The sequence below is a fragment of the Arvicola amphibius genome, chromosome 6 (genome assembly GCF_903992535.2).
Source record: "Arvicola amphibius chromosome 6, mArvAmp1.2, whole genome shotgun sequence".
Lineage (NCBI taxonomy): Eukaryota > Metazoa > Chordata > Mammalia > Rodentia > Cricetidae > Arvicola > Arvicola amphibius.
The window spans coordinates 128,800,970-128,819,895 of NC_052052.2; the positions used below are offsets into that span (position 1 = coordinate 128,800,970).

The 18,926-nt window shown below is 43.0% G+C and overlaps 1 protein-coding gene across 1 annotated transcript in view; it reads right to left on the minus strand.

Annotated features, from left to right (window-relative positions):
- Nucleotides 1-18,926, minus strand: part of Cdkal1 (CDK5 regulatory subunit associated protein 1 like 1) — a 511,294-nt gene that overhangs the window by 57,005 nt on the left and 435,363 nt on the right. Inside the window, 1 exon segment of the mRNA XM_038335499.1 lies at nucleotides 5,614-5,620. Within this exon segment, the coding sequence (XP_038191427.1) occupies nucleotides 5,614-5,620 (7 nt within the window).

Consider the following 18,926-nt stretch of genomic DNA (forward strand, 5'->3'; position numbering starts at 1 on the left):
AGGAGGGCGAGATCAGAAGTCTGGTGTGCAAGTGTCCTCCAGGGCCCTCACAGAGAAGGGCTGGTGTGAGCACATCCAGTTCACTGGGATTATGTTGATCTCCATGACTGTTTTGATTTTGTACTCTGTGCTCCCTGCAGTCAGCTACCTGCTATGGCTACGGCAGGATGCAGTCTCAGAGCACTCGAGCCCATCCGGACTGTCGACAGGCAAGTCTCTGCAGGTTCCATGGCAGTAACAGGCAGCACCTAGAAGACAGCATTCTACAGGGCTACCCCATTCTGCTTAGCGTGCTACATACGCTTGCTGCTTTGCTCAATCTCTCCTCACATTTCCCTCTTACAGCCTTAAAACTGGCAAGAGTACTTTCTTTTCAAAGTCTGAATCTAATACTCTGGAAGCTTTAATAGACCCCTTCACTGACACAGTGAAGTCTGACCAGCATATGTCTGACGTACATTTCTAAACACTCTGTAATCTTACGTGTGCTATCTCCCTTCTGACAATATAGAAGCACATGGTTAGCCTTCATCTAACTATACCCTACCCATAGCACCATTCGCTCTCATTTATCAGGTTGATTCCAAATAATAGAGAAACTGAGATCTGGGCATGAGGTGTACATCTGTAATATCGGCACGCAGGAGGCTACAGCTGGAGGATTAGTAATTGGAGACCAGCCTCAGTTATACAGCAAGTTTGAGGGCATCCTGGACTACATTACAACTTTATCTCAGAAACACAAAGACAACAAGTTAATAGAGAAAGCAGATTATCTGCCAAGCCCTGTTTTATTAAACTCACTTGGACATGTGTAACTTAACATGCATGAGACTCACAACACAAGGACTCTAAGGGAAAAGCACAGCTTCTATCTTCTACTGCAAGGCACACTTCTCAGCAGCCACACACTGGAAGTAAGTGGAAGGGCCAGGGAATGAATGCAGGGCTCTCCTAGACTGGCCTCCCACCTCGAGAATCACACTGTCAGGCCAGGTCTGGTCTCCTTTGGAGAAGTTCCCCAGTGTGCTGTGCTGCTGGAGACTCAGGCGCTCCCTCTCTCTGGTACACTCACAGCATGCTGCATGCTCTTCTGCAGCCAGCCAGCATGGCTCCCCACAGGCCTCCTTATGATGGAGGACAGCAGTGGCTATGGGCCTGGGACCTCGGCTTGTGCTGTGTGCTCAGGCTATGACCGGGACTTCCAGTGCAGTGAAATTAAAAGCATCTTTCAAAGACAAGCACCAATGTCAGCAGCAGCTCCCTACCCTAGCTCAGGGCCCTTCAACGGGTCTGTTTAATATTCCTCCAACACAAAGCCAAGCAAAGCAAGAAGATAGATGATTTCAAAGGTCTGTGTTTTTTTTTTAAAGTCCAAAGTGTCAAATGATGTTATTCATATTTGTGATAGTTTAGCAGACTTTCTCTCAGGAACAAAAATAATGCTGTATTGCTGTCGTTATCAATTATTTCTTGGTTCTTTACAGCTTCAGCTTAGAACTCACCACAACCTTCTTTCTGGTGTTTCTTTCCTTTCATCAGCCCATGTCCACAGAATGTTTGCATACAGATAATACATAGCTTGAGTGTATTTTCCCTTCTTACATACCCACTAGTCCTCCTTATTTCCCTTCTTCTTCCATGTTATATACACTACACAATCGTATGTATGTCTATACAACATATAAAAACTGCGAATGACAGAAAACGTACTTATGTGAGATTGGCTTAATTCTCTGACCGATTATCTCCAGTTTTATCTACTCCCCAGCAAGTGACATCACTTTGTTCTTTATAGCTGAGAAAAACCTCAGTGTTCTTTTTAAAGTATGACATAAAACCTCCCAGTCTCACTTAGGAAAGTGGTCAGTAAAGACATTGTAAAGACTTCAGGCGTGGCTGGCTGGGTGGAAATCCTTACACAGCACAATCATTTCAATAAGTCAGCATCTTTCCTCTCCTGATCATGGATGCAAAGGGCTAAGAGTGTACATGAGATTAGCTTCACCGCTGCCAAAGACTGGGTAGTCACTTTGCAACAGGGCTTTAGCAATGACGCCTGTTCCTATAGACACTTGAGGAAGGAGGAAAACAAGGGTTCTAGCTTTCACTTCTACGGCTCACATCTTAGCTGCCTATCCATTTCTGATTAAAGGCAATCTTCAGGGGCTGAGAAGACGACTCAGTTGGGAAGTACTTGACTTCCAGGCACAAGGACCTGAGTTTGAGCCCTAGAATCCATATAAAAAGCCAGGTGTGGTGATCAGTGTTCATAACTCTAGCAACGGAGAGACAAAGGCGGGGGCTCTCTCACTTCACCGGGCATCCCGTTTACCTTGCCTCGGAGCCCCTAGCCAACAAGAAACTCCATCTCAATAAAATGAATAACACTGAAGGATGACATCTGAGGTTATCTTCTGACCTTCACAGTGTACAAGTGCCCAGCCACCAACATGCATGTGTACTTGTATGTACACATCAATAAACACATAAACACAAAATTAAAAATAAACTAAACTGTGTTCTGAACCCATGAAGATGATGGATTGAGAAAGACTGATCTTGGCTACGGTGCTTCTTGGCAGCTTAGCGACAGTGAGAAACAACACACAAACTTCCCAATCTGACACTCATGCGCCTTGGAGGCACCACACGATGGAGAGGCTGGGAAAGTCGGGATTGAAGACTAGTAAAAGCAATTCATTTTACGCTGGTGTCCCCTCTGCCCACAAGCTAAAAAACAAACAAACAAATTGCCTAGGAGGAGGGAGGGTACTTGACCTCACCTTCAAGGCTGTTGAGTTTTGGTCTCCCTTTTACAATGACAAGCTTCTGGGTTTACATGACAATGTCACCTATGGCTTTTCCCCTCCTCAGCAGTTTCAGGAATAAAATTTCTCCAACTAACTTAGTGCTAGGGTAGGGAGTGGTGGGAGACACTGATACAGAAGAAGGGCCCAGGGGAGGCCTTTGTGTGCTGAGTCAAGGCTTGCGACAGATCACCATGGCTGCTGGTGTAAGGGTGGTACTGATGAGGCTAAATTCTATTCTGGCTCAATCTACGCTTCCTAAGCTTTTAGATTCTAAACAGCACTAAAAATAAAGAAAAAAAATGTTCAAACTCTGGTTCTTCCGTAAGGTTTCCACTTTTTATTTCATGAACAAGGGCGATTAAAAATATTCAGTAGCTAGAACCACAATCATGCCCTAAAACGGGGAGAGATTTTGATGAAGAGTCTGTCTGTCTATCTGTCTGTCTATCTATCTATCTATCTATCTATCTATCTATCTATCTATCTATCTATCTGGCAGATGTAGCGCTGGCTGGCCTTAAAATTGCTAGGTAGTGAAGGAAGGTGGTTTTTAATTCCTGATCTTGCCTCTACCTCCCAAATACTGGGGTTATAATCCCAGGCTACCATGCATAGGTTACAAAAGCCTATTAAAGAGTCAATTTTAAACTGACAATATTGTAGTGTGTGTGTGTGTGTGTGTGTGTGTGTGTGTGTGTGTGTGTTTTAAATTATGCCTGCAAATTGGCAAAAACATCCTTCGGGACTAGCATTCAATAGAGCAGTAATTAGGAACAAGGGAATAAATCATTCTGGGGCCATAATTAAGCCAGAGCTGGAAGGACAATACTAGGGATAGGGAATCCAGTTAATAATGAGGGTAACAGCATTATTTTAAGGACACAAAGTGTATGAGAAATGAACTCCACACATACTTTGCTGATTTTTTACTTAATAAATACCTGTATCTGTAGTTCAGGGGTTATCACAGAATTAGGAATTTTGGGTGGTTAGTGAAAGAATCCTGAGGAAGAGTGGAAGTTACTAAGGAGGGAAAGAAAACTTGGGAAAAGATGAAAAGGTGATCTGAAATCACCATCCTCTAAGCTATTCTTTCTCCAGATCACAGCGGCTAACCACTGGCATTTGAGGGGTCTAATGCTGAGATTGAGGGACTGACCTTAGGTCTAAAGTGACCAATGATGGAAGTGAGGCCTCTGCTCTGCTGAGCGCCAGACAGAGCAGTGTGGAAAATAGTTTCAGGGAGGGGGCTGAGGATGAAGAGCCTAAGAGAAGAGACTTCATCTATGCCAGTGTCTGTCCCAGTCACTGTTTCAAAAGGCAGGATTAAGCTGGGCATTTGGAAGAGGCAGAAAGGGCACTTACCAGTCTCAGACCTGAGCATGAAGTAAAAGCCAGACTGTGTGCTAGGGAACAGACACTCTGTCGCCATCCTGTCCCACTGGCCTTGCTGGCTGTGTGGGACATCAATCCAAGACAGACTGTCATGGGAGAGGCTAGGTATGGCTCAGCTATCAGACAGGTTCTTCAGAGCAAGGCAGAGACAGAGACATAAGCGGTGGTGAAGAGCCTGACACACCAGGTGCCTTTGGTGCCTCTATTAGGGAAATGCTCGTTTTTATGACTCCCAGTAGACTGCAGTTTTATGGAAAAGAAGGAATAACAAGAAAAGAAAATGCCGACTGTATTGTTGTGGTCTCAATGTGTCCCCAGTAAAATATACTTTGGAAGGTTTAATGTCCAGTGTGGGAAGGTGGGAGGTGTTTTGGTCATGAAGCTCCGCCCGCATAAAGCATGGAAGTTTTACAGAAGGACCAGAGCTGGGAATGTGACCTCCTGCGGTCTTGCAGTTCTGCCTTCTACCATGAGATGATACAACATGCAAACTACCCACTAACAAGGGACCTTCTGACTCCGGGCTCCTCTCCACCCTCTAACATGGTAAGAAATCAACCCCATTCTCCTCCTCCTCCTCCTCCTCCTCCTCCTCCTCTTCCTCCTCCTCTTCCTCCTCCTCCTTCTCCTCCTCCTCCTTCTCCTCTTCCTCCTCCTCCTCTTCCTCCTCTTCTTTTTTTTTTAAAATTAACTAATTCTGGTCATTCCTTGGGGAAATCCCATCTCCACCTCCCAAGTGCTAGGCTTAGAGGTGGGTACCACAGCAGCTAGCTTTTATGTGAGGGCTGGAGTTCCAAACTTGGTTCCTTGTGATTATATGACAAATGCTTTTCCCTATGAACCAGTCCCTCAGCTCACCACCTTAACTTCCAGGACAGAGTTCCGATTCTGATTGGCTAGTCTGGCTGGCCAGCAAGTCTCAGCATCCTAGCACTGGAATAACGGCAACACCTGGAAAAATGCCTGTCGTTTTATGTGGGCAAGCACTCTGCTGATGGAGCTCTCTCCCCAGTTCAAAGTTATTTTTTTTTAATGAATTTAGTGGAGTCAGTCATTTCAGCACTAAAAAAAATCAGCAAAAAGATCCAAACAGTGAAAGATATCTTCACCAATGTTTTGAAAAACATTCGGTTTAAAAAAAAAAAAAGGCTAAAACCACGACAATCAGGTGTAACCAGAAGACACCTGTTCAGCATTACGAAGCATCCTAGAGTCTCTGCAGAGCCTTGGACCAGTCCCGGTGAATTTCTTGTGATGGTATTCAGACAGAACCTTAACGTAAGACTGAAATTGCCTTCCTTTGTGAATTAGGGTCATTCACATTTCTAGAGTTTGAAAGAGTCTCTTCTTTCCACATTAAGGCACCACACAGATTCGGTCCCTAAGCAGTGTCCACACTCCTTACTAAAAGCCTCATGCTAGCAGCAAATGACACCTGCGTTCAGCTCTGGCTAATGAAAATGGCCCTTCGGATTCTCCATCTGAATTTGTCTTGCCTTTGCACAGAGGATAAACTTCTTTCCAAACGTGGCTCAAACTAGGAAATGACAACAATTATGAGCCCTCTGAGATTTAAATCTGAAACTCGAATTATCAAGCCTTAATAAAAGCCTAATAAATTCCTTTATGTGTTATGTCTGCTTAATTACTCCGAGCCCATCAAGGAAGCCGTGCAGAAGTGCAGTCTGTTTGTTAGCTTTACGGAAGAGGGGATTTGGAGGCTCTTTCTTCTATTTAAATTTTTATGTTCATATTTAAAACAGATATATTAAAGCACTGTAAATCTGAAGTGTAGGTCACTGCTATAAACGTGTGAATAAATTCTCTGAAAAGACAAAACGTGATTATTCTCAACACCAGCACATTCTTACTGCACTCTTTGACTGAAATGGCAGATCCATCATACCTGTGAGCACTACAGATGTAACACTGTCTCCAGAGCACAGATGATCCTGTAATAGGGGAAGCAGCTGCTGCGAAGCAGTCGTGTTTATCTGGTGCTGCTGAAAAACGGGGAGCAGCCAATGTTACTTTCACTATGACAATGCTAATCTTCTGCAGAATTTTCAGAGAAGGGCAGTGAGGCTTTGTATGGTACAGAGGGGAAACAGGTTTTTACCATGTTTTTGCCCAGGAAGATCCGAGACATGATTGGGCAGAGTGGCTGTCCCTGAAGATCATCTTCCTTGATCCCTAAAACGCTACTTTTACTGCCACAAGAAAAGGGTTTCTTCTAACTTTTAGGTTTTCTTTAACTGACATTTTTTAATGTTTCAGATTCCCCTTCCTTTTCTTCCCCTCTCTCCTTCCTTTTCTTCCCTGGCCTTCCTTTCTTCTGCACTGAAGGTTGAACTTATGGCCTCCTGAGAACAGAAGCTTCGAGCACTGAGCCCCAACACCAGCCCTGCCAACCTCACTGATGGGGGTTAGCCACTGCTCAGGTTAAAATCATGTGCTCAAAACTATGACAGGAACAGCGTTCCCCTCCTCTTCAAGTACAGGAGTTCTGGCAAAAACAAAGAGGCTGGTGCCCAGAGCACCAATGAGCCTAGCGGGGCACAGTGTTTTTTCACTGAGACACCCAGACTGTCCCACTCGGTTCCAGGGGGAGCTGAAAAACCTATTTGCAGGACTTTTAAAACCAGCAGAACTACAGGTAATCAACCCAAGACCACAAAAGCAAACTGTACACATCAGGCAGTGTGGACTGGTGCACACACTTGGAGATACAAGCTAGAAACCCACAGGCTTGCCCTTCATGGTCTTTTGCAAGAGTTAGGAAGCCAACTATCTTCTCTTGCCTGTTTTTTTTTTTTTTTTTTTTTTTTTAAAAGTTCTACCCTGTACCCTGAACTGGCCTGGAACTCACTATGTAGTCCAGGCTGGCCTTCCCTTTTCACCCACCCTCCCTCCCAAGTAAGTGTTAGGATTAAAGACGTAAGCCACCATGCTTGGTTTCCTCCTGCTTCTTTAGAATGTCTTAAACTTGATTTGTGATGGAAGTAGGGGAAGCTATGACTCTCAGTCCTGGTCTGAAGTAGAGCTTTACATTTTGAAAGGCAAATCTCAAGGCTAGACCAGAAACTGATGATAAAATCTCTACAACGTAGCAATTAAGTCAAATAGGAGACCCTTAGAGTGGCTATCTGAGTGGACCAGGGTAACCGAGGGCACAATTTCATGAAACAAAACATCATACAAATACAATTGTTTTCATTTAATCTTTTGTTTTCATAGAAACAAAACAATTTCCATATATAACGGACTCAATTATTCCACAAATCTTCACTGCGTAGCTACTGCACGTTAGGCATGGTCTCTTTCCTTCTGGAACTTACACTGGAAGGGGAAGATGAACAGCTTCCAAAATGTAAATATTAGTGGTGTTACACATGGGATCCTAGATATTCCCAGGTCTCATGTTGAAAGCCAGCCCATGGCATGATTGGGAGATGATGGCAACTTTAGTTGAAGGAAGCAGGTCATTGGCTCACCCTGGAGAGGTATACTAGGAACTGGGCCCCTCCCTTTTTCCTTCCTTCCTAGATGCCATGAGGTAAGCAATTCTCCTTTACCATACTCTTCTGCCATGGCAGCCTTATCACAGATCTGAAAGTAACCAGGGCAAATCACCACACTGATACCTCTTAACTGAAAAAAACAAAACCCAATAACCTCCCCCCTTTAAGTTGCTTCCACCCGTTTTTCATTACGGCGAGGGATGGAAAGTGGAAGGATGTGCACAGCATTGCTGTGTACTGAGGAGTGTGACCATTATGTGGTGGTCTGACTTGGGCAGGAAGGAACCATCAGAGATGAAGTCTAAAGGACTAGAAGTCACGAGGCAGGAAGAGCCTTCCAGGCAAAGGCTGCTAATCAAGAGCACGTGCAGATGAAAGTGGAGGTTAGGAGCTCCTGGCTGGGGAACAACCACCCAAGAACTGTCTGAGCCCTGGTGGCTGTGGTGAGGCCTAGCCTTAGGGATGTCTGTAAAGTCTTCTCCAGGATGGATTAACTGGGGATGGGGGTAGGCTGGAATGCCCTGACCCTGGTGCCGGCATCCCAAGAGCTGGAGTCCTTTCATCACTAGCCCCCAGAGATGTGAGCCGAGGAGCCACACACCTGCACTCAAGTGCTGCCTGCTGCCAGGCCTTCCCTATTGGATGGACTTATTTCTGGAAACCATGAGAGAAACTAAACCTCTTCTTTAAATTGCTTCCTGTCCAGCATTTGGTCATGGTGACAGAAAATGCAGCCGATGCAAGAGGGGAACAAGAGGGGATGCACAAGGGATGCACGGGGGACCCATGAGGAGGCTGCGAACACCGTCTGGGATGCATCCAACCCACAGCTTTGCGCTGCTGTAGACTCCTTCTCCCTCAACAGGAAGTCAGAATCTAACTGGGAAATAAACTTATCATTCTCAGTTCTATCATATCCATTTCCAATAATACCTCAAAAATGAACTTTATGATGAGATATAGCGGTTACTAAAAATATTTTCAAAAAATTCATAAAAAGGTTGTAAAACCTTAGATTAAGGCATTAAGTAAATAACTATCAAGTGCATTGACGATGGTCAAAGCAAATATATTTGAAACACCAGTTGTCATAAAAAATCTGCATCATGGAAAGTCATACCACGCATAATTAAATATGTAATTACAAATATTAAAACTAAAAATACATAATTTATGTTTCCAACTGAAAAAAATGACAGAAATTAAAAACAAAAAATTAAGTGGGAATTTCACACAAATGTTTAGTTATTCCAGTATGAGTTTTAAAGGGTGAAATATCTCTATCTCAATTTCTCAGATTAGAGAACACTTGCTTGTTGGCAGTGATGAAATTCACACGAAACCCTGAGTTTAGACTCTCTCTGGCTCGGGGAATCACATAGCAGGGCATAAACCCGACCATGTCCAGCTCTAGCTTCCAGCCTTCATAAAGCTTGTTCTAGTTGCCTCCAGGCCTGGGTAAAATAGTAGCGGACTGGATCCCTGCAGAGGCTGGAAGCTGAAGGCAATGGCAACAAGGGCTCTGACATCCTGCCACTGGAGCGGTGGACAAAACGGGCTGGAATAGACAGGTGGAAGCGGGATGACTCACTGCTCTGGGTCACTGGCTGTCTCCAGACTCTAAGCTCACCTTGGGGTGGGAAATAAGGAAGAAGAGAGAATTTCCTGTCCTAACCGAGGCAGGGATGTATGAATCTGGAAACAGAAGCCTCCAGTACACAAGGATTCAGTTCATTAGTCAGCCACACATAGACCTGAAGGAATACACAGGATTTTCAGAGGCTCTGTGTAGTGTTCATACCTCTTACAAACACACGTCAAACATCATGCTGACATATACGTGAGCATATGTGTAATGTGTAATTATCTCAGTCCGATAATATATGATGGTAAAACCACAACGAAAAATGAGTACTTGGAAAGAATCTAAGATGAAAGAGTGAGTGACCAATATTAACCTTGCCTACTGTCACACTGCCCCACTGCTGCTACAAATAAAACACCCCCGAAGAACATTTCTTTCCCAAGTGAACAGCACACACAGACGCAGACCTGACTGTGGACATTTAATTCACAACAGAAGGATGCTGCTTATGGAGTGAGAAGTGACAGTGCAGTCCCTCTGGACACATCAGGTGCTCGGCCAGTTTTCCACCGCGATGGGGACGATGTGCGCAGCTTTCTCAGGGACTGATTTCTGTAAGGCCGGTTTAGGTGACAGCTCATTGTCAGCAAAGAGAAGTAATTCCCAACACCTGGTCTAAGCAAGTGGTTTGCTTTTCTGAGTGCAGCTTTCGACTCACCTATTTCTATTACTCACTACTATCCCCCACCCCCAACAACAACAAAAGCATGCCTGAAAACCAGTCACGCTATTTCTGACCACCACCAGCAGCAGCAACGACATCAAGAAGCACACACCTAAAAACAATCACGTTTCAAATGAGGTATCTATACCAGCCTACGGTCATGTAACTATAATGTACATTTAGTATAATCACAACCACGGAAAAGAGACCAGCATATACAAGAGAACACTCATTAGCCGTCTCTTTCTGTGAAGGCACAGAGCTGGGGAATTTCTACATCTCTCTCTTGTCTAAATCTTGAAAGGGATTGCTAATAGCTTCATTTTACCATTACTGACTTAGAACATTGAAACAAATGTGTGCATGGTTGTGGAGTTTATAGATGATAGAGAAGTTCAAACCTGCAATGCCTGACTACTGCCAAGCCCTAAGCCAATCTCATTCCACTCTACCTACCCTCACTGTAAATGCCATGACAGAAACAAATGTATGTTTGTGGGGAAGGAGCTCAGTGGTAGGGTTCTTACACAGCATGCACAAAGTCTAGAACCCAATCACAAATATCAGAAAAATAAAAACAGACAGAATAAAAACAGACAGAATAAGGCCTAGAACCCAATCACAAATATCAGAAAAATAAAAAACAGACAGAATAAAAACAGACAGAATAAGGCCTAGAAGAAGAAACCCATAAATACATAGGAAAACTTATACGGGCTTAGATCCTGTGCTGACGAAGCCAGGCGACAGCAACACCAGACCCCTTTTGTTAGGTGTCTGGGTTTCTGATTTCCATACAGTTCATTCTTGTGTGACACCTGGAAGGATTTCATCCAGAGCAGGGCTAACAGCACACAGACCCGCTTCCCTCCCAGGTAAGCAGGGTCTTTTGGCACACAGATGCTGGTGGCCATGACTCTAAACAGCCAGCCTGTGCTCTGTCCTCCTGTGTGTCCACTCATCCTTTCCATACGGCCCTGTTTCCTTTTGCCACTCATGAATGGGCTGACCTTCTGCCCTCAAATCAGCACCAGGAAGCTTTCCTTTCTTCCCTGCTCACAGAAGGAATTAATGTTCACTTCAGAAAATTTCAAAATCACAGGCATAAAAAAGAAAGCAAGATCCCCGGGTTTCTATCCCTACACATAACTTCTACTAACATTTTGCTAGATATTTACCAGTCTTGGTTTAGCTAAATAAATGCATACTATTATTTTTATAAAATTGATGTCACACATATAGGCAATAATAGTTCAATTTTTGACAAGTCTGTGAAAATTCTTTATCACTATAACATGATTAATTGACCAGCTGGTCCTGTGTTGTACAAATGTGGTATATTTAACTTATCACCTACTACTGACCATTTAGGCTGTTGCTCACATTTGATTCTTTATGAACATCCTGCAGATTTATGTTTACTCAGCCATGACTTTGTAATATATTCCTTAGCACATTGGCTAGCTTTGATTTGCCCTTCTTACAGTTTATGAAATTTCTTTCCGAGCAGGACTAATTACTAATGCATGGGAAATGGGTCTCTTGAACATAATGAATAATCACCAAATTGCACAATGACTTATAAGTGAATTAACTAATTCATTTAACAAATCCTCATTAACCTTCTATACATGCTAGGGACTGGGGATACAGCCGGCAGGCTCAGTGCCTGCTCTCAGAGAGCTTTCACTGCCTCCAGCGGAAGGAAGGGCAGTAGTGGGCGGTGACAGGAGGAAGATCTTAGCCTATCAGGGGAAGGGAAACAATAGTCTGTGAGGGATGAAGGACGGTAGTGGACGGTGACAGGAGGAACCTCTTAGCCTATCAGAGCTTTCTCTATCCTCCTTACACCAAATTCTCACTCTTCCGACCACCACATACCCCCATCCCACATCCATGTTTCCTATGTCTATTTCTAATTTGAGTTGAAGTAACACAGTATTTCATTTTAAAATTCTACTTCTACCTATGAAAAGAATTGCTAGTGAAAGATAACAATTTCTTAAAACCACGCCCCCCCCCCCCCACTGCAAAGCGAACAATTTCGGATGAGAACTCAGTAAAAAAAAAATCACTTAGAAAAATGTTTTCTAAATATTTTTTAAAATATGAATTTCTATGTTTTTTAGCTTTTGAATATTTGCATTACAATATTTTTCATGATTAATTTCAAAACTGGTCAGAAGCAAATTAACCTAGATATTTTTTAAAATGGGAACAACCAAAAACTATTATATTCTAAATTAATTTCATCCCCCTTGTATTTTAATATTTTACATGGTGTAACTCTTGATCATCCCTGAAGATAAAGCCATTTTTCCAGTGACTGGCTTTGTGCACTATAGTCAAGTGGACTGAACTTGCCATTGTGTCTGGAGAGCTGGCTGCACCGCTACTTTAGGAACAAGGCACACTCCTTCCCTAAAAGAGTTAGCGCAGAGCGGTCAGAGAACAAGTACAACCTTGTAAGATGATGGTCTTTACAAATAGAAGGCAATTCAGACTGGGTCAGATAAAATTGGTATGAATTAATTAAAAATAAATTCTTCATTTTTTTGTTGTTGTTCAGAGTACACACTGAAGACCTTAAGTACGAAATGCTGTTGGTGGAAATGGAGACTGCTAAGCCAGTTTTACCCCTGAGAACAAGTGTCGGTGCACTTCTTCCTTGTATTCAGATGTGAAGCACGGCAGCTGTGATGGAACAGGCCTTGCAATCCCAGCGCTCAAAACAGACAGGAAGAGGATGAGGCCAGTCTGAGCTGTATAACGAAACTCCATCTTGAAAGAAGGAACATATGCTTCTCATTAAGTTCTATCATAAGTGTATCTCTGTGAATAGAGTGATATGTATGTGATATTTATCTGTTTGTTCACTGAATGGACGTACATAAAACATTTCCAATCTTTACTAGTCTTAATTTAATCACCAAGAAAAATCAAGGAGAAAAAGTACCTGGATTATTTCTACTTGGGGGTGAGGAAGCTGTGGTACAGAACAACAGAGAGTCTGGGAAGTGAAGACAGCCAGGAGCATCATGAACCTCAGCTGTCCAAGGATACAGGTGGACAGGCTCCAACCTCCCCACCTTACCCCATGGAGAAGAATCCATATCCCCCCCCCCTTAAATAATTTTAAACATCTAAAGAACCTAGATCATCATGGTCCTATCTTGTCCCTTACTTTTGCTCTTCAGATTTAGGTCCTGTGATTAAATGTACGCAGGGAACAAGCAAACAAATAAACAACAAAACTCCCCAAACCAAACCTCAAAACACCTAAAGCTAAACATTGGCTATTCTTCATTCCTTCTTCTCACTATTTAAAAATTTAAAAATGAAATTTATTAATTTCATTGTGTTTGTGTTTATGAGTGTTTTTTCTGCATGTAAGTATGTGTACGATATGCATGCTTGGTACCTACCCTCAGAGGAGGGCATTGATCCCTTGGAACTGGTGTTAGGGACAGTTGTAAACTATAATATGGGTGCTGGGAATCCAACCTGGGTCCTCTGCAAGAGCAACAAGTGCTCTTAACCACTGAGCCATCTCTCTGGCCCCACTCTTTCTCTTATTTATTCTAAGCATACAAAATCAATCCTTCCAATTTTTCAGTTGCAGAGAAGCTAGATCTATCTTTCACAGTCTGCTTCCTCTGGAGGCCTCAGGTTCTAACTGTGGTTGGAACTGTTTATTAGAACTATTTTCTAAGCAAAGTCCACTGTTTCTAGGAGGAATTCAGCTGCTAGCTAAAAGAACTCTACCTATACATAATGGGCATGCAGCATCCTATGATACGGTTACTAGAAAGCACTGTTACTGATGACAAGTCAGCTACAATAGAACAGATCTGAGCTACACTCACCTACACCAGAATGGAGGTAGAAACAAAGTTCAAATGATATTAAATTAATTCATTAAAGTCTTAAATAAATCTATATGCAAGGAATTATTTTTCTTTGTATTTCAGAATCCATGATGAAAAATGACAATGCTTAATGACAAAAAGAAAATCTTATACCTCCATCCTGCCAATGAGGCTGTCAATACAGATGACACGTGTCAAAACACTATTAGAAAAACAGATTAACAATGTAATTGGGGGCATACACAAATTACTAAATCATATATATCTAATCCAGATAAATGTGAAATTTCAAAACATCACCTACATCTGAACCAGTGCGTATGAATTATTCACATGGCTTTATATAGTAGGAGGATAAAAAAGGGAAGTAAAGACAAGAATAAATTTTAGAAAATAGTTCCCAAACTGCTGCTTTTCTAAGTCAATGAGCTCCAACGTGCACGGAAACAGGGATGTATTTGCTGCCCCTGTGGACCTTTGCAGTTATGGTCAGGATGGGCATATGAAGAGGCCCTCGTCTGGAGGTACTTTTCAGCAATGGTCAGGAAAAACACAGGGGAATCAATTATTGAGAAGCCGTCTTTGCCTTCAAAGTGATTTTTGCTTTGGTACTGCTCAGATGCTCAGTGGTTAAAGTGCTTACTGAAAAAGCACAAGGACCAGAGTTCAGATCCCTAGCTCCAACATAAAGGCTAGGCAGGTGTGGTGGCTTGCCGCAAACCCAGTACTCGGAAGGCAGAGACGGAGGATTCCCAGTGCCAGCTGGCTAGCTCCAGGAGCCAAATGGGGGAGAGCTACATTCTGTGCAAGCCCTTCCTCCATAAATAAGGTGGAGAGTACTGAGGAAGATACCTGACATCAATCTGGCACAGACACAGGCACATACGCGCATACACACACACACACACACACACACACACACACACACACACATACTCGTGTGATTGCAGGACATAAGCATATGACAAGTACACACAAAAATGCTCTATAATTTGGTATGAGAGTTACAGTTTATATAGTCTGTAGGACTTGAGAGCTAGGATTTCTTAGGAGACCTAGCTCGGTACCTGCCTAGTAAGTAGAGGCTCTGGGTTTGATTCCCAGAACCCCCGGAATGAAAGAAACAGATTATTAAGGGAGAGCGAAGGCTGTCATTGGTAGTCAGTGTTCTCTGACCTTGACTTGGTAAATGTTTGCTGAGTGACGCTTGTCAAGGTGATAAATAGAGCGGGGTACCTGCTAAGTCGATTTGGCAGCTGAGAGCCGAGAATGAACTCTGGAGTTGCCTCTCACTCCTTGGCCCCATGCCTGTGCCTGTTGAGTGGCCACTTCATGGCTAGCTAGTCAATGGCAGTAAGAAGACAGAGGCTAAGTTGAGACAATTACTAACTGCCACCTGAAAGTCAAGGGCAGGTGTAAGACATACAAAGTCCTGGAGCAACTGGCAGAGGTCCAGCCAATGCCTGACACAGACAAAGGTAGGGAGGAGCCTGGTTAAAAAGAAAACATTCTTCTTAGCTAGACTCCAAGGGGGAAGAGAAGGCATGGTTGGAGCACTGACATGAGGGGGGGGGGGTGGGCAAAGGAAATAGGGAAAGGGTACAGATGTCTTCCCCTTCTTTTTGTCTTTGAAGATAGGGTTTCTTATTCTATAGCCCTGGTTGACCATGAATTTGCTATGTAGACCAGGCTGACCCTGAACTCACAGATGTCTGCCAGTGTCAGTCTCTGCTGGGATTACAGACATGTAAAATGATAATACATGTTAAAAGAGTGCATAGATATCTTCAGTAAAGACCACCATGATTACTCAACTCAACAGACGTATGGATGGAATAAGCAGGACTTGGGCTTTGAAAATGGCAAAGATGACCGGGATCACTGTGTAACTGGTGGCACGTTGTGCAGACATGGGGCATTCTGGAGAGAAACCATACTTTTCAAACTAAGGCTTTAATTGTTCCATGGTTTTATCAAGAACTATTCTAGCCAGTATAGGAGATTCAGAGAAAGGCAAGATATGGCTCCCACCCCCCCCCAAAAGGTAGATAACAATCCTGAGATATTTCATGGTCAAATGTGAATATATGCCCCCCCCCCAAAAAAGGGAAGTGACAGGAACAAAATGCTTCACAAGGAGAACACAGGACGTGCCAATTCTTTCCTAGTCTATCACTGGTCTTTCTGATACTGTAAAATATATCATTATGAAGTCATTTTCTGTTTTCATGTTGACCGTAACAGTAGCAGATATTTGAGTTCTCTGGTTTGTGGGAAAGTTGGGGGTCCTGGAGATTTGGTGAGTAAAACAGCCAATAGGCTTTTGGTTGAACCCAGAATCATTTTTTTTTTAGGTAGGCAGATTAAATTTTTGTTTTTAAATGGCCCTTTTGCTAACAAGGTGGATTCCCAGAACCATGGGGGCACGGACACATACTTTGCAGTGTCTGTCCGCATTGAGAGGAGGGCCTAAAAGGGAACAATAACAACCAGCAAGCTATCCTGCTCCTCCTCTGGGTCCATCTAGCTTTTCTGCAACTCTCTAGAGCTAGCTAGGCAGCTGACAGCATGGATTTTTATTGAAGAAATGCTATGACATTTGTTCTAAATGTCACATTTCTCCCCCACCAACTAAAAATAGCTTGTCACCATACCCCTACCCCTAATAAAATTGTTGGCTTGGAAATGACATTGATAAGCAAAATGAAGCATATAACCTTTTCTCCCCTTTTCTATAAATGTTTTATTTATTCCCGAGTAACATTTTGTGTCTTTTGTAGGCTGAGATCAAAGGGACAGAGCAGTAAATTTTACTGCGCCAGTGGTCTCCTGCAGTATGGGACTGTCATTTTTAAAGGACGTCTCTGCCAGGCACGGCTGTCATTTGAGTAGTGATCTAGTGACTGACAGAAAATATCTGTAGAAATAATATGTGTTCTCATAGCCATGTGACATTTTATGAGCAGTTTGACTGTTTTCATTACACTGATTTCAGTCTGGTGAGGAGGAGGTTGGAAAGCCTGTGATGGGCACATGCACAGCCTGCCAGGATGAGGCCGCCAGGACAACCTTGAAATTGGGCTGTTGCATTTAATAAGACCATGTGACAATTATCTGAAAGCCTTTTAAATAGCGAGTTGAATGAACTGCATAATCTGATCAATTCCAAGGTCACTAGCTTTATTGATAAGAGTGTGTGGCTAACTGACAGCCTGAGCCCAAACTTCACACAAACATTATGGCAGGCCCTTTAGTACCTGCCTTCAATCACAGCTAGGTTTTTCGGTTTTTGTTTTGGAGTGTAGTAGGGTAGGTAGGCCATAGCCCATGCTGGCCTTGAACCCCCTATGCAACCAAGGATGATCTTGAACTTACGATCCTCCTGCCTTCACCTCCTAAATGCTGAGATAATAGGCATGTGCTACCATGATTGGTTTATGCAATGCTGGACATGGAACCTAGGATTCCTAAACACTAGGCAATTGTTTTACTAACCGAACTCTAGCAGTAGCCTAATTAGGTTTTAAGACTTAACATTTAGTTATTACATAAAAATCTCCATTAAGCATACTTTACATCCAAAGTGTTCTCATTAGTAATGGAATTCTTTTTACAACAGAATTAGAACACACAGCTGGAAGACATGGTTCAGGAGTTTGGACTTTTTTTTAAGCAAGACAAATAAAGAATAGCTATGTGTTATGCTTGTGAATACAACACCTTCTCTTTTCTTGTTCTTGCAAAGGCTCCATACACAGTTGATGGAGGAATATTTGCTCTCACAGCTCCTAGTATGACCTGTTGTGTCATTGTGCTGATGTTTCCTTCAGATCCCTCAGACCACATCACAAATCAGAAAGAAATGACTCACATGGTGAGTGATGACAGCCAACTCTCCAGCATTTACATCTCATTTGGCATCTTGATTGTCCATGCTAGTCACCTTCGGAAAGGCAGAACTTGAAATTTTTAGTGGTCTACCATATGTAAGGGTTCTTCTACTCTGCTATACAAGGCACGTTAACAGAGCCCTAACTCTAATAAAACTCTTGGGAGGATCTGAGGATCCATAAAGGCATTGGGATTCAAGGTCCAAAGACATCCACACACAAACTATCAAGATGCTATCTCCATGGTCTACTACCAGAATAACTGTGTGTGTGTGTGTGTGTGTGTGTTCAGTTTTTAACATGTGTGCTTAAAGGAAAGCACCACATGTTCTACTTTGTTGTAATTCCCAGTTCCCAAGGGTCCACCACACTGTCACCTTTGCTATGCATTTCGTTTTTCTCCCTCCCTCCCTCCTTCCCTCCCTCCCTCCCTCCCTCCCTCCCTCTTCACGCCCCTCTCTCGTTTTCTGAGATAAGGTTTCTTTGTGTAGCCTTGGCAGTCTCGGAACTGGATCTGTAGACTACACTGGTCTAAACTCACAGAAATACCCCGCCTATCTCTGCCTTTGAGTGCTGGGATTAAAGCCATGCCACCACTGCCCCGCTGCTTCCATTATCTGCATTTCCAAGTCCCCAGCATCTATAGACACACAATACCTATTGATGTTTCCCTGACAGCTCTAAAGTCAGTGTGCTCCATGCTTCAAGATGCAAAACCTCTATTCTGGGACTTAGTTGAAAATTTAGCCTTCATCCTGTTTATTGCTTTTAGCCATGAATCAATGATAAAAATTTCAAACACAAAAGTATGTATACTTATTTTCCTGCAACCTGCAATTCTTGGTTTCCCTACCGTAAAATTTTAAATCAACATATTATTCTTTGACATCATTTTGGACACTTTAAAATTGTCCTCATTTTTTTTTTTTTAAATTTTGAAAGCCCAATCAATTTCTTCAAAAGGTGTGTAGTAGCTGGGTGGTGGTGGCACATACCTTTAATCTCAGCACTTGGGAGGCAGAGGCAAGTAAATCATTGTCAGTTCAAGGCCAGACTGGTCTACAAGAGCTAGTTCCAGGACAGGCTTCAAAGCTATAGAGAAACCCTGTCCTAGAAAAAACAAAACAAA